We start from the raw sequence: 15,680 nt of genomic DNA on the forward strand, positions 1-15,680 counted from the left end.
GTCAGACAGTGATTACCACCCAGAAGGTATCGCGATATATATACTCATACATTGTGCAATATATTATACGATCTGCGGAAAGGCGGGCTCCTCGAAGCGAACACACAAACCGTCGCAAAGCGCCGTACGCTTCTCTCGCCATCACCGAGTTATTAACGGATAAATGCATATTGACAGACAGGGATTCAACGAAGCTTTTTACCTCCCACTTTTCCCCTTCTCTCCCTCTCTCCTCCTCCTCCTCTCTCTCCCCCTCTCTCTCTCCCTCTCTTTCTCGCTCAGTATATCCCATCTACTTTCTCTTTCTATCTCGTTTTCCCCCTTTTCTCTCTCTCTATATACTGTTTTTCTTTCTCTCACCCTTTCCTTCTCTTTAATCTCTTCGTCATTTCTTTCTTTTCTCACCGTCGCCTCGCTCGTCGGCTAGGTTTCTCATACCAATTAGTGTTCATAAGAATGAAAACAAAAGAGGAACATACGCCTTTCTTTAGCAAGTAGAAGGAACAGCCACGCTTTGAACAGTATAGGAGCACGTAGCGTCCAGCGATCGATTGTCGATGAATTGTTTCACAGTAAAGAGTCCGTTAAAGGAAACTGCGATCAGTCACGATTCATAAACACTGGATTATAGACGCTCCATGAAAAACAAAAACACCACTTTTTAAGGCTTATACTCAGATACACACCAATGCATTTCTTCATTATTCCCCTTCTTTCCTCAACCTGCACATTTTTTTTTTGGTTCTTGTACTTCCCCCAAATTTACTATCATTATTTTGATGCTTGCTAAGGAAAAGGCGTATGCCCCCTTTGTATTTTCATTAACACTTATTGGTATGAGACGCCTATAGCCGTCGTGCAAGGCGTTGGTGAGAAAAATGATGAAGACATTAAGTAGCATGTGGAGGTCTATGAGTAGAGAGAGAGAGAGCAAGCGTGAAAAGCTGTGTGACTTTTTGGGGGTTTTATTGCATTGCACTGTGTTGTACACAAGCAGATTATATTTAATGATGCCCCATTCTGATGGACAGTCGGCGGACTTTGAGAATTAACGAGTCCATGAGACCGGTTCGTTACCCCAATAAACCTCATATTAATTCCGGCAAATCAAATAACAACGCATCTCTCTAATGGGTAGAGTTCGTCCCCGAAATACGTTTCACCGAAAACATCCCCATTCACAGACAAGGAGCGAAGCGTAATAAATCATTTGCTATATAGGTAATCCCGTTACTCTCTTCGGCATCAAGAATTGCACATTGTACAGAAATACAGGAAAATGAGATGCCCTCACTTAATAACATATTTTTAGTATTGATGAATAATCATTGGTATTTGTATCATCATTTTGATATCATCATTTGATATCATCATGTTAATCTTGTTAGTAACGTTGTTGGCATCATTATTATCATGAAAAAGAAAATAAAGTGAACAAAAAAAGTTGTGCTGAACACAATTAATAATAATCTATCGATTTTTATCTTCATCATTCACTAATAAATGTATTTGTCAAAGGAAAGGGTTTCCTTGCTTGTCAGGGTGAACAATATTTTATTGCATAAGCAAAAGAATATCCTGTTTCAGTACGAAAGGAGCATTATAGACATATGAATTACACTAATAACCACTTACGACGGCACTAATTCACCAGTAAAGCAGGCATCGTGATATTAGCAACGAATCGTTCCACGATAGGTTCATCTCTCAACATAACTGAGTATATTCTATAGTTTGGGAAAATGTTGTGTCCATCACCGGTGTATGATTATTCCGGCATTCAACTATCATCTCGAGCACTGCAAAAGAATCAATCTTTCTGCATGTTCATGCATTAATTCGCGTTTTGCTGACACAAACTCAGAGTTAAAATGCCCACTCCCTCACATCGCGACGAAGGAAGAATTCCACAGCAGCTCTCCCATCGTCTGTTTGCTTTTCAGATATCGCGTGCCATTCGTCCTGGATATTAATGTAGACTTTATCACCAACCACGCCGACGCAGATCACATAGGATTCCACACGCTTGCACTTTAAAGGAACCTACGCTTCATCGAAGGCACAGGAATCTTTATTCGCAGGTGGCATTTTACCCGAGAAATTTAGTGTTTGATTCGTTTGAATACATCAGCAAGGGAAACTGTGTTTTATATTTAACACTGTGTATTTGAGACGTAACAGAATAATCCCCAAAATGATAGTAAAATTATTGTACTAATACAACTCAAGATGTAGAATAAGGCGTTCAAAGATTGGTGTAGAAAATAGCAGTTTACGACTGTCACCAAAATTTGATTCGTCTACAAACGAAATGTCTTGTTAATAGATACCAAAATAATATAACATACCAAAACCTCTCTCGGTGATTTAAGGCATCCAAACCCGAAAGAAATTATTATTGGTAATTCAGGTATACTCTCCCAAATGGACCGTGAAAATCTTACTATTTCATTATTCTATTATCAATTTCGATATTTTTGTAATTGATATCTTTATTCTCATTGCATGATACTAATTCATATCAGAATCATTAATAGTACATTATCGTCATCGTTATCACTGTCATTATTGCGATGATGATGGAGATGGTGATGGTGATGACAGTATACATTCTTACCGTTGGTATTTCTTTAACGCTTTAGCAGCTGAAGATTCTGTGCATAATAGCCCATGGTTCACTGGGAAGGTACAACTAATGATGTAAAATAGGTCAATGCGTGTTTGTTTTTGTCTTTATAAGTCATGTATATTTGAAAGCCTATTAAGACTTTACCAAGAAAATGGTGTGTCAAAAAAACAATTCTGACATACTTTTGTTGACCTTTGACCTCTCCCAAATTACATGTAAAGTATGAAATATTCTATAATATGAAAAAATAATATAACATAAGACTGAGAAAAAACGGACGGGCGGTTTCTGGCGGTTTAGGGAGTAATAGGACGGGCGGTTTCGGGCGTAATGGGAGAATGGGAGAATGGCCTAATGATCATTAGCATTGCTCATGTTCTCGTTGCTATTGTTTTAATCATTACAAGTTTAGGGAAATTTACTCCGTTGCCTTCAAGGTATCTTAATTTCCCCATAGGAACATTACTTTGCACAACTGGTTCCCGAATATAATGCCTAAATTCAGCTTGAGTCGTTTGTCTTATGCGTTCTGTCTCGATAAATTTAGAAAACATGGGAAAAAAAAAACAAGGCAGAATGTCAGATTATGATTTGCTCTGGCTTCTAATATCACCACTGTTACCATGGATACTGAAAGCAGGAATTCGCCACAGTACACTTAACTGAGACGAGATATTCTATTGACGGGAAATCGAGGGGAAGAAGGAGAAAAACGGTGGAGAAAGAGAGTAACCCAGGCGGAAGAAAGAGAGTGGGGACTGGGACAATAGAGAAGCAAACGCTCTGCAGCTCAGGAGCTCTTAACGCGGACGTGTTTCTGACTTGATATTTGTGCAATTGAGCCAGGCGTGTGATTTCTTTCGTGCAATTATACATTGATATGAGCAAACAGCCTTACCAGACAGGCTGAGAAATGCTTGCAGAAATACGAGGATTTTAATGTGATCAAACCTTATCGGCATACAGCTTGGAGAATAGAAACATGTGCGTAACGAAGAACGTCGAATCGCATTACACCTCCCTGATTATTATAGCAAGCGTTTCATTTTTCTCCCCTATAGCAGATATTTAACTCAATTTTGTGTGCTATGTGTGTCAGTTTGCTTGTTAGTGTGTGTTTAATGTATTATGTGTACATGTGCATGTTTTTGTTGTTTACTTTCTAAACTCTCACTGCTCCAATACCCCGTGAGTTTAGCCAAATTGTAGACCCTTGCTGTTAACAGTCGCTCCATAGTAGTTACGCTAATGAGGCTACCCTGGATGCAATGAACAAAATATGCTTTTGTTATAGGATCGTCGCCATCATTAGTCGAGTTCTCTGCAACACGTAACCACGAATACCCTAGTATGACGTGTACATTATTTTTTTCATACAGATGGTTAATCATCAGTGTTAACGAATGGTGACAACAACCAATGACATCATTCGCTGAACCAGGGCATGGGAAGGGGGAGGCGGAGGGCTGCTGTCTGCTGTGAGCTTGGCTAACCAAACTCAGAAATGATACTGGCTGCAGGAAAGTAACAACATAACATCAAAATCTTTTAAATGGTACAAATCTAACCAGAATACAAGATTTCCTGAGGAAGTCGTCAACCGATCCTCCTCCCACTCTCTAGCTCCAGATCTCTCTACAAATTACAAGAAGAGAATCAATGTCAATATCAATCAATCAATCAATCATTCATTCAATCAATCAACCGATCAATCAATCAATCAATCAATCAATCAATCAATCAACCAATCAATCATCTAATCAGTCAACTAAGTGATGAATTCATAAAAAGATACTTCTATCTATTAATTGAAAATTCCCGTTATCCCTTAATTTGATACAAAATATATTTCACTAGTTAAATTTCCACCTTTTTCTCTGGTGCATTGTATACAATGCGAGGATGACACCCAGGGCCTATATATAGACCTGTAAATTCTGAGGAAAATGGATAAAGACAAATTAATCATAAAAAAATAACACTATAACACGTGTTGACTTTACTGAAGATGATACGTTGGACACGTTCTTCCTCTCTTTGCGAATGAGTCAAATGTTAACAAATTTAAAAGACATCCATTGATAGCTATAATGGACAAAAAAAAAAAAATTATGTGATTCGCAGAGGGTTAATTGAATGTCGAAGGGCGAGGAATTGACTAGGCACTTTAGTATGGGAACTTTTAAATTCTACAGAAAGAAATCATTGTGCACGTAGGCATAGCTTAGGGCTAAAAAAAAGGCGTCAGAGTGGTCTTATGTTTGTTTTTGATGTGCATGCGAAAGAATTGCCCCGAGAGTAATTTGTAATAATCATACAGAAACAATATACGGGTTATAAAGCGTTGATTTGATTTGAACTTAATTTAAGAAGAAGAGGAAAAAATGAAATAATGTCACAGACCTGACTAGGCGTTTGCATGACGACCAGTGTTCTGATGCTGTTTATATCACCAGTTCTCCCTTTCCTATTGGATGTTTGATAGTCACAAACTTTATCCGTAGAGGGCGTTTGGCATAAAATGCGAGAGCCAGAGTTACAATGTTTTTCTTTTTTCTTTTTTCCGAGTACCGAATTTGCAAAAAGTTGTAGTCATGATCCACTGTAGGCCTATGGAAAGTCTAACCTGTATGATTATGAGAAATGGGTGGTGTGTGTGTGGGAGGGAGATGATTCCTATAAAGTATTTCGAAAATATTCGTATTTCTTATAACATTGTTATACCTCAGAATTCTGCCATGCGGCAATTGAGAAATGTACTTTTGAATAGTCAGCAAATGTCAACATAGTTAACATCACATCACTAAATTCTCGGATTTGGTTCCCCCCCCCCCCCCCCCCTGATTTTTTGTGCTTCTATTGGGGGCATTGTGATGACATGTCACATAGGGCTAAGGGTACCATTCTATCACATTTTGTGTATGAAAATGTTGTTGGAAATGAAATAAATGAAATGAATGGAAAAAAAAAAAATGAAATCACACTGTCTTTTTGAGGAGTCTAGATGTATCTTCTACATTCAACAGCCAACGAAAGGGAAGGAATCCTGATGTCATTTCGCTTGAACTTGATTTCATGAAGTTTGGGTCTAAGATTATATGAACACCATTCTTACATCTATCGTCGAGGGTTCACGAAGGTTCATCTTCTATGAACAATTGAAAAAAAAAAAATGTTTTCGTGATGTCAATACTGAATATTCTGAATACTGTTACAAAGTATTTAGTAAATGTAATGTCACTGAAGTCTTCGTGCACTCCATATATTACTTACTATTAGTAAGTAATATTTACTAATGTGGATCTTGCATGTGTCCACTCTCTCTCCCCTCTCTCTCTCTCTCTCTCCCTCCCTTTCTCCTTCTCAGTGATTCCATTGTATCGTTCAAGCAACATCCTTTGTATACACACACATTCACATACACAGACATACATATTATATCTATACATGTATGTATGCATATACGTATATATAAATAAATATATGTAAATGATTAAACATATATATATATATATATATATAGCATGCATAAAAAAAAAGGTAATCCAACTTTGGAGGATTACTGTTTCATAATTGTCAGCTATTGAGAGCACAATGTAAATTATGAGGAGAGAAGAACTCTTCTTCTTTCCGTTGATATCTACAGCTGTAATTATGTTGACAAATGTCATGCATGACTGAGTGCATGAACTTTGAAGACAACTGACTTACATATCGTCGGTTGAGAATGATAAGGGCGTTAAGTTGCCACAAAACCCAAGTGTTCAAGACCACTTAACGCCCTTCTCATTCTCAACAGACAATATTATCCCTTTAAAGTAACTTTAATAGACCTCTCCCATTCTGCTCTAATTTAATTCTGTGTACAGGCAACTCTCATTATAACAAAGCTTCTGAGGACAGTTTTCCCTCATTATACAGTGCACTCCCATTATAACGAACATGGTCATAACAAAATTCCGGTTACAACGAAGTGAAAATTCAGGCCGTAACATTATCCACTCTGTACATGTATTTTTATTGTTTATTTGTTTGGTTATAACAAAATATTGATATAACGAAAGAAAACTGCCCTTCCCGAGGACCTCATTAAAACGGGAGTCCACTGTATCAACATCTCGTCATAGCCGAAAAATAGAGCATAAAGATCTTATTGGTTGTATAAGCAACATTTTTGGGACCTGTATTTTCACTTTTTATGTAATAAAAGTTTCATTATAAGTGTATTAGTTATAAAGGGAGTGCATTGCATCACAGCCAACATAAACATAATCTAGATTTGCACTCCTTGGTAAATTGATCATCAATGAATAAGATTTAGGGCAAACAACACAAAGAATACAACATGTCAGCTGTTTCTTCTAGAAAGTATGCACAAGAGGAGAGCGATAACGTTAAAAATAAAAGACTCCTCCGGACAGATGGATCTTTCTGTCTAGGTTGTGGAATGTGCTGACTGAATCAGATGGTAGTGACATAGGAAGTGACGCCAACACGGCCATTCATGTTTGTACATTAAAAATTCTTCATCATGGAGTCTTCGTACTCACGCATTAATGCAGGGAACCAAAACAAGGACCTAAACCCATGACAATTTTACATTGTTATATCATGGTTTCTCACTATATCAGTGTACACAAAAAAAAAGAAATATAAAGAGTTTGGACGTGAAAAATCATCTTGTTATAAGAGGGTTTTGTTATATTCACCCTCTTTATAACAAGGTTCCACTGTATCGTCAACCTTGCCTCAGTTTAACTCATACAAATTAGAATAAAAGAAGATTAAGTTGAATAAAATTCTTCACTGGATGGATATGAATATGTACTAATTCTATTGTGCGAATCAAAATTCACAGAAGTCACAGGATATTCTCCAGTCTCCTTATATTCGACGTAGACAAGGTTGACTGAAATTCTTTCCACTGTGAGCCCTTTAACCCCATCAGTTCCACCAGTACCTACACTGATCATGTTGTCTATGGTATTTCAAATCTGTGGTTATGTAAGGATTCATACTTGAAACTGAGATTGTAATAAACCAAGTTACATTCTTGTTATCTACAATGTGACGTCAAGACCTCAATTCAAATCCAGTAAAGCTCACTCATCACATTTGGGAAGTTGAGACAAAGTAACGTTATGATTTTTTTTTTCCTCAGGTTACTTCTGATGAAATTCTTTGTCGAAATTCAGAAGTCCACCAACCCACCAGATGTCAAATTGATTTCATGGTTACAACAGAGATAGTCTGGTGTTGACTGCCCTGCTTAACTGATATTTTCACTTCCATAAACACAAAAGACACTGCAAGAAGAATGCTCTGCAATGCAGTTCAACTCTTTGATGTGTCAATTTACACTTGTGATTCTATCTTCATCCACATTTGAGGAGCTTATTTACAAAAGGGGCTAGATCCACTTTTAGTACTTTAGAGAAAAACTGGTTTGTTTGTGAAAATTTGTACACAAGTGTATGGAAAATCAAAATCTTAATTTTGCTATAATTTCTGTTCAAATGTTTGTCTGGATATGAAATTTTCACTGTAACTAACTCAAATGGAATTCTGTGCAGTGATGCTAATAACTCAATTTTCATCAAAAATGGATCTAGCCCCTTTTGCAAATGAGCTCTTCATTTACAGAACACATGAAGGACAAAATGCATTAAAAAAAAAAATGAGTTACCAACATTTACATGCCATGATGGGATAGGAATGGAACACATCAACCCACAAGAGTATTTCTGCAACTTGGTCACCCATACAGGTGTACAATTGATCCCGACAGATAACCTATGATGTCTTCTCATTCAAGATGTCACTCAACATGTAACTCTGAAATCAGACTCTGATGAAATCCAGCCTTCACAAATACACAGACAAAGCTTAGATGCACAAAACTAGACCTGTTTGTAATGTTACCAACATACAAAGGGAAGTTCCACTTTGCTTCTAACTGGACTGCTTGAGCGTCCCCAAAAACCATCTCAGTGCTGGTGGCTGCACAGAGAATATTATACGCATTCACTTTGTGTGTGAAGTCTTTTAAGTAACGCATGTGGGTGATGCATATGCGTTTGGGGGGGGGGGGGGGGGGGGTTATGGCATTTGCTGACATGAAATGCAATTTACAAGTGGAGTCCTGAAAAGCTAAATCCATCACATATGTACAGGGAGAGTTGGTGGAGCAGACATCATCTCTTCTTGAAGCCATACTTCTTCCTCTCGTAAAACAGGTCAGTCTTAGAGCTCCCTAGGTTGACAATCTTTGGACAGCCATCCCGCTGAGGACAAAATGTAAAATTAAAAGACATTGGTCAAAATGTGAAATCAAAAGACATTGGTCCAAAATTTTTGTTCACCTATTCATCTAACCAGAGAAAATTAACTTTTCATACTTCATTCAGCTGCAAGAATAGAGTAATGAAAAAGAGAACCAGTTCAAGTCTTTCTTTATAAACATGTGTGCTACATACATATATACTAATACTCTCCCCAAGTTGTTCTCTTCTTTTTTTTTCTGGACATCTGGGAAAAGCAAGAAAATTTCTTCTCTATACAATTTGGTCCGAAATGCACATCAATAATATACACAGATAATAGATAACTACCAAAAGCTGGTAGTTTCCAAATCCAAAGTATTTAAGACGTATACACAAACTTTGCATTAACATGTGAATGCACTGATTTCACACTGTATGATTTATGATGTCAAAAGAACAGACCAGGAAGTTTGCACTTCTTCCTGTCTCTCTATACACTTATTTACTATTATGAGAACACAAATGTAGAGTTCTGATTTTATCAATCCTATACAAATGACTTAGATGTTGGTCTTTGATTTACATGTGGTATATTCGTTTATACATGCAGGCAGATGTTAGGAACATAATTCAATATCTAGTGTGCTGTTTCTTTTGAAGAAAACCAGTGGGGTATGTATAACTCACATCTTTTTCTTGTATGGTGCATTCTTTGCAGTAGTAGGCATCTGACACTCCTGGACCCCCACAGATCACACAGCGCCCCTGGTAGGATCCGTAGTTACATTCATCACAGATGCGCACAAGTGTGCATGGTCTGACGTACGAGTCGCAGATTACACATTTCCCGTCACACTTCTCGCACACCCTGCCAATAGCTGGGATACGGGGAAAAGAAAGCAGAGTTAGTAATGTACATTTCCTGGCCGTACTTCAAACAACTGATAGCACTGGTAAGAATGACTTTGTTTCTAAAATACAAACATGAAATGCTGTTATGACAAAGGTAATCTGTGAAGGTTAATACTATTCAAGTTTAACTTGATAAGCAGAGATAACCATTAGGGGAAAAAAGATTTCTGAAGCAAACTGATGTTCTACAATTCCATCATGATGAACATAGCTATAAAGAAGCTTTGGATTCAAACAAAATTAAATTCATGGCCCAAAATATTTCATCTACATTGTTCATATATATATCTTTATACAATTTATTTGTTTTGATATAATGAAATTTTGATATAATGAAAGAAAACTGCCAGTACCGAGTATTTGTTTTAGTGGGAGTCGCCTGTATATGAAAATTCTACTAATGAATAAGTAGCCACCACTCCTGCAGAATTCATCCTGCTGTAGAGCTCTTTACAGATCATGGATGGTAATAATGTTATATCTTGAACAATCTTAAGTACAAGTACACAGTTCTCAAACAGTCAAATGTTTACGTACAGCTGATCTCAGAGTTTTTTATTAGATCACATATTTATTATTGGTACACCTTTAGGACACTAAATTTCAATTTTGATACAGTGTATGTAAATTAATTTTCAAAGAAATATCCTGAAGAACTCTGAGAGCTCAAAACCAAATTGCAAAATATAATGCACTACTGTACACAGGTGTTGCTGTACATACAGTGAGGTGACCATGCTACTTCCAGTAGACCCTATGGCAATCCAGTTTTGACCTCAAAGTAACTCTTTTAAAAAATTGAATATTTTGGGTGACAGAAAATCTTTTATATTATCACATGTTCTACTATGTCATTATAACGCTACTTTCACCATAAAGTAATTAAATTATTGCAATAATTACCGAGTGCATGTAGAAATAACGAACGCTAGCTTGAGACTTGCTCGCTACTAATTGCATGCATAGGTGTGTAAGCCTGACAGAGGCACATGTTCTGCTGAAATTAGCCAGCAAATGTGATGAATTTAAGGTACAATGTAAGCTGGATTCTGTAAAGCTTTTGAGCCCCATTGCTGTAAACTCAAACTGCGATTACACAAAACTTCACAGTCAAACAAAAATGTCGCCCACAACTTTGCATTTGATCAGAATCAAATGTACAGTTCCATTTGACTTATCAAAGATGTTTGATATTCTTATTTGCATAAGAAATCAAACGTCCTTGCAGCAAAAGACTTTCGTTTAAAATACAAACTTCACATTATTTGACGGATTTGTGTTTGATTTTTTGAGTAGCATTTCAAAACAGAGTTCCTAGCAACTGAGTCCAGGAGGTGATTTTTGCCTGGCAGTGTTTGATATGTAGATGCCAGCTTTCAATCACAGTAGCTGCCTAATTCCAGCAGATGATCGGAGAGTAGTGAGCGAGCAGCAAGTCGAAAACTATGCAATTTCTGTATGCATTCGTCAATATCTAATTACGGGAGTATTTTCATTGATAGCCAAAGTTGGTTCACAATGCAATGGCTTTGTACCTTCGAGAAGATGACACATGTAAGAACACATTTCTGTGCCATTAGTTCTACACTGTATCAATATAAAGTGTAAACTGAAGTAAAGGCCATATTAACAGTGCCTGGTCCCTAAACTCCTGGCTGGATTGGCAATGTTGCTTTCCACTCAAGCTAGACTCTTCTTATTCCAGACAACACATCTTGAATTGGATCTTACCTAGAATTCTTCAGCTACATGTACATTCAATCTTGAGTCATACATTATTACATAGTCATCCTACTAACATTACAACTCTATTTCTATTCGCCTTATGACCCATCCTGGTATCAGCGTGATCGGTAACGTGCCCAAGTATGGTACACTTAAGGGGTTTCATGCTATAGGACTTTCCAAAATAGATGAAGTCTTGAGTGTGTCTTTTGGAACATTGTGTGTCAATATAATGACATTCTGAATGCACATTTAAGATATAAAAATTATAAAAGAAATTTTGCAAAAAAGTTGGGTTTTTATGATACCTTCTTTGGTGCCATGTTTGGTACAGGGCGTCCTTGATTGGTACACACACATGATTTGTATGTGCTGTACTGCAACTTCAATCATTTGCACGCTAGTACGCTTCAACATTATCACCCATAAGAATCATGTAGCTGTACCAATCATGGCACAGCACTGTCTGGAGGCAAGGATGACGGTATTTGTGTAAATATCTCTATGAGCTCATTAGTCATTTGTAATCTGGCTGCTGTTGTCATTGATTGAACATCACAACCAGCTTCACTTGCATAAAAGATGACTATTCACTATTCAGTCAACAGTGTGCAACAACTGGTAAATAGAAGTCCAAAATGAGGGCCGCATCTTAACTCACCTGCTAATTTCCAGCTTGAAATCTAGTTTGGAAAGAGGTCATGAAGATCAAAAACTTTTTGTGAAGCTTTACTGGTCTTTGCTCGTTGCTGCCCTGTTTACCGGTACTGTGAATTTTAAGGTGACAGGCTGCTTCTTTCAGACATCAAATTCATATAGCCTTGTATGTACATCATGACACATGATGTACATACATACAAGGCTATATGAATTATTTATCAGCTTCACTGTGTCAAGAATGCTAGGCTGTACCAATTATGGGCTCGTAACTTTCTAAATCTATTTTACTCACCCACAACTGTCTTTGAGTTTGACCCATATCCGTCTTTTTTATTGTTAGACTACAGTCATGATCATTACACAGATTTGCATATACTGTATGTTGTTCTTTCATCCACTAATACCTCTTATTCGCAATCAATGTTACATTAACATGACTAAAGACGACCCTTTAGGACAACGCGCCAATATCAAATTAACAGTTAGACAATTAAATTCAGACAAAACCTAGACACTTGATCGGACTACGTCTATAGCATGATCCCACATAACTGCGACAGCCCCAACAGCCTTGCGGCGCTGTCTCCGGGGCTAGATCCCACACAAAGTAAAGTTACTGGGACTACAGAAGCAAGCGATTACATCTGTGTCTCAGAAATTTTCACAAAACCTTACCGATGTCCTCTTTCTCATCTACATAATAGAAATATAAAATAGCCTACGTACCAACACCAGGTTGCTTGCGACAAAAAATCAGATCTGGATGATGCTTTGCCATGATTTACCGTCAGAAACACGGTCCACACATCAGTCAATACAAAAATCGCTCGTTGCACGTTTTATGTTTTTGAGCGAACAACGCGGTTATGATGCGTATTACCGTAGAGGGTGCCCTCTTCTTCTTCTTCTTCTTTCAATAAAGTACAGGCCACCTTGTGGTGTATCAGCGTACTGGTGTGGTGCTAGGTGCAGCCATGCATGTACAGTGCATTTCAAAACGTTTGCTCATGAAGACACATATGTACAGTGCTAGTTAAAATGTGCTGCTAAAAACTGCTCCTGCCATCTAGCGGAGCTGGAGATGTTTCACCTCTTCCTTGAACATTAAAGGAGAGGAAAGTTGAAAGTTGAAAGTTTGTTTTACTCAACAACCCATGCATAATCTGGGTAACGGAGTTCAATGTAAAAACATATATTAATTCAATAGTAAAGAGCTGCAAATAACATGCATACAACACAACTATAACAAAGAGAATAAGAGGAAATATGATTGATGAAAAGAATACAAATGTACAGAAATATACAATAACATACACGATACGGTATGGTGGAAAAAAAAACCCTATAAAGCAACAAAAAAAGGAAATATGACGAGAGAGAGAGAAGGAGAGAGAGAAAGGAGAGAGGGAGAGAGAGAGAGGGAGAGAGAAGAGAAATAGAGGGGAGAATGGGAAGACAAACAAATTACACATTAATTGTAAAAAAGGCACAGCAGTATCTAAGAAAAAGAACAAAAATATACTAGTAATCTAAACGTGTGTCATTACAGGCCTATAACTACAAGACGAAGCTAGGGGATGGAGGGAGGGGTATTTCGTTAAGCCCTTTGGTCAGATTATTTCTTTTTGACAAACTGTTATAAGCCAGTGCAATCCTTGCATCTGATTGGCTGAGAGAAAATTTGTCGGGCAAAACGCTTCATGAAATATTCCTCAGGCTTGACGGTTCACCGTCCTGTCTACCCATGGACCTGGTCTACCGTACTCTATTCAATTCAATTCAATTCAATAGTTTATTTATTTCCATCATCACAAAGAAAAGAAAAGAAAAAGTTGACATAATCCAAAGTGATACTTTTTTTTTCATTTCTCTTACACTCGTCTGATAAAGGATTTTTTTTCAATACAATATAAAGTGTATTATATTATACACGACTCTATTCTCACAACAACCGTTGTACGTAGGCCTACTTTGCCTTTTCCTTCTGTCCTCTAAGCTCACCTTATATAACTTTAACTGCCAGTGTGTGCCACATACTGTAAAATGTAGAGTATTACATTGCTTATCATTCTATCATGCTCTCAGATGGGGCCCTTCAAAAATAGAATTTATTGTCATTTTATTTAAAAAAAAAACCAGCAAAAGCAGTCCAGCTGCAGCAAGTCGACACATATGAGATGAGACATAGATTACCTGTATCTCTATGTGCGTTTTTTGTTTTGTTTTGTTTTGTTTTGTTTTGTTTTGTTTTGCTCTGTTTCTATTTTGTTTTCATTTTGTATTCATTTTCACTCTTTTTGGGGGGCGGGGGGAGGCGTGGAAGGGTTTGGGAGGGGCACGTGGAGGAGGGTTGATGTGCGATGCTTTGTGAGCGCGGTTTGAATGAATAGAATAATATCAGACAAACATATAGGACGATGTTTCATTAAAAATAGACAAGGGCCTATGTAAAAATAGAGAAGGTTAAGCCAGTTCCCATGTTTTCATAAATCAGTGACACTAATCGCAAACACATAACTCAGACTGCCAGATACATCAGAAAGTGCAAAGACACTAACGCAGAAAAATTTGATTTGACTGTATAGGCCCTAGTCGTTTTCGTGCTGTACAATGTCGGACCTTTTTGTAATAAGTTTTATCCCCTTCCAAAAGTCAGCATCGTCATGGCTTACATGAGCATTTAGGAAAAATATAAAATATATTAATTTGCATATAAAAATCAATAATCAATTAAAAATGAATTGATTTCGAATGTTCAAGTAGACAGTCCTGTCGATTGAATCATATATGAGTACAAATCAGGGCACCATTTCAGGAAAGATGTTACAGGTTAGCAACTTCTTGTTGGAATGGCAACTTCCCATAGGTACAGCCAATCAGGAAGCTGGATTTTTGTCGTTACCATGTTACCATGACAATTGCCGTTCCAGCAAGAGTTGCTATCCTATCAACTTCTTATGAAATGGGGCCCTGGCGGCTGTTGCGCGCTACTGTACAGCGTGTGTATCAAAAAAAGGAAGAAGAAAAAAAAGACGGTAATTCAACTTTAGAGGCCACTACTGTTTCATATCGTCAGCCATGGAGACCGCAATAATTTGTTGATTGTGAGGAAAAGAATAGCTTTTCTTCTTTCAGTTGGTATATAATTGTACTGACAAATGTCATTATAATATTGGCCTGGGCGGGGGGGGGGGGGGGGGGCAGGGAGATTCCTCCCGCCCCATAGCATAACCAAGAAAGCCAAGTCTATCTGGGTAGAACCCTTTAATAGAGCATATTTTCCTATCTGTAAAACTTTGTTCCTTTCCATATACACAACAATATAAGCAACACATACTATAGTAAAGTGAATCAGCACGAACAATGACAAGAATCGAACCATGTTTGACATGATTATTAGATGAATATGTATGTATTTTATGTACACATACATATTATGGTAATTCATTACTTTGATTATTTGATCCATTTACTTATTGTCGTGTCGGGTT

At 37.4% G+C, this 15,680-nt stretch overlaps 1 protein-coding gene across 1 annotated transcript; it reads right to left on the bottom strand.

The window, feature by feature from the left end:
- Nucleotides 1–8,823: 8,823 nt before the first annotated feature.
- LOC139729304 (PHD finger-like domain-containing protein 5A) lies at nt 8,824–13,026 on the bottom strand. The gene is made up of 3 exons (XM_071640232.1): nt 12,916–13,026; nt 9,580–9,770; nt 8,824–8,913 (listed from the first exon to the last, which is right to left on the bottom strand). The coding sequence occupies exons 1-3, from the start codon at nt 12,965–12,967 to the stop codon at nt 8,824–8,826; spliced, it is 333 nt and encodes a 110-aa protein (XP_071496333.1). The 5' UTR covers nt 12,968–13,026.
- Nucleotides 13,027–15,680: the final 2,654 nt, after the last annotated feature.

The sequence above is a fragment of the Diadema antillarum genome, unplaced genomic scaffold (assembly GCF_040938485.1).
Source record: "Diadema antillarum isolate AM-2024a unplaced genomic scaffold, OU_Dant_1.0 seq00000234_RagTag, whole genome shotgun sequence".
Classification (NCBI taxonomy): Eukaryota; Metazoa; Echinodermata; class Echinoidea; order Diadematoida; family Diadematidae; genus Diadema; species Diadema antillarum.

Bases quoted from the DNA above. Each gene is read 5' to 3' on its own strand.
- LOC139729304 (XM_071640232.1), bottom strand. From the start codon at position 12,967: ATGGCAAAGCATCATCCAGATCTGATTTTTTGTCGCAAGCAACCTGGT. The intron at 9,771-12,915 runs GTACGTAGGCTA...CCCGTATCCCAG, and splicing joins TCGCAAGCAACCTGGTGTTG to CTATTGGCAGGGTGTGCGAG. The intron at 8,914-9,579 runs GTGAGTTATACA...TTTTGTCCTCAG, and splicing joins GCACCATACAAGAAAAAGAT to CGGGATGGCTGTCCAAAGAT.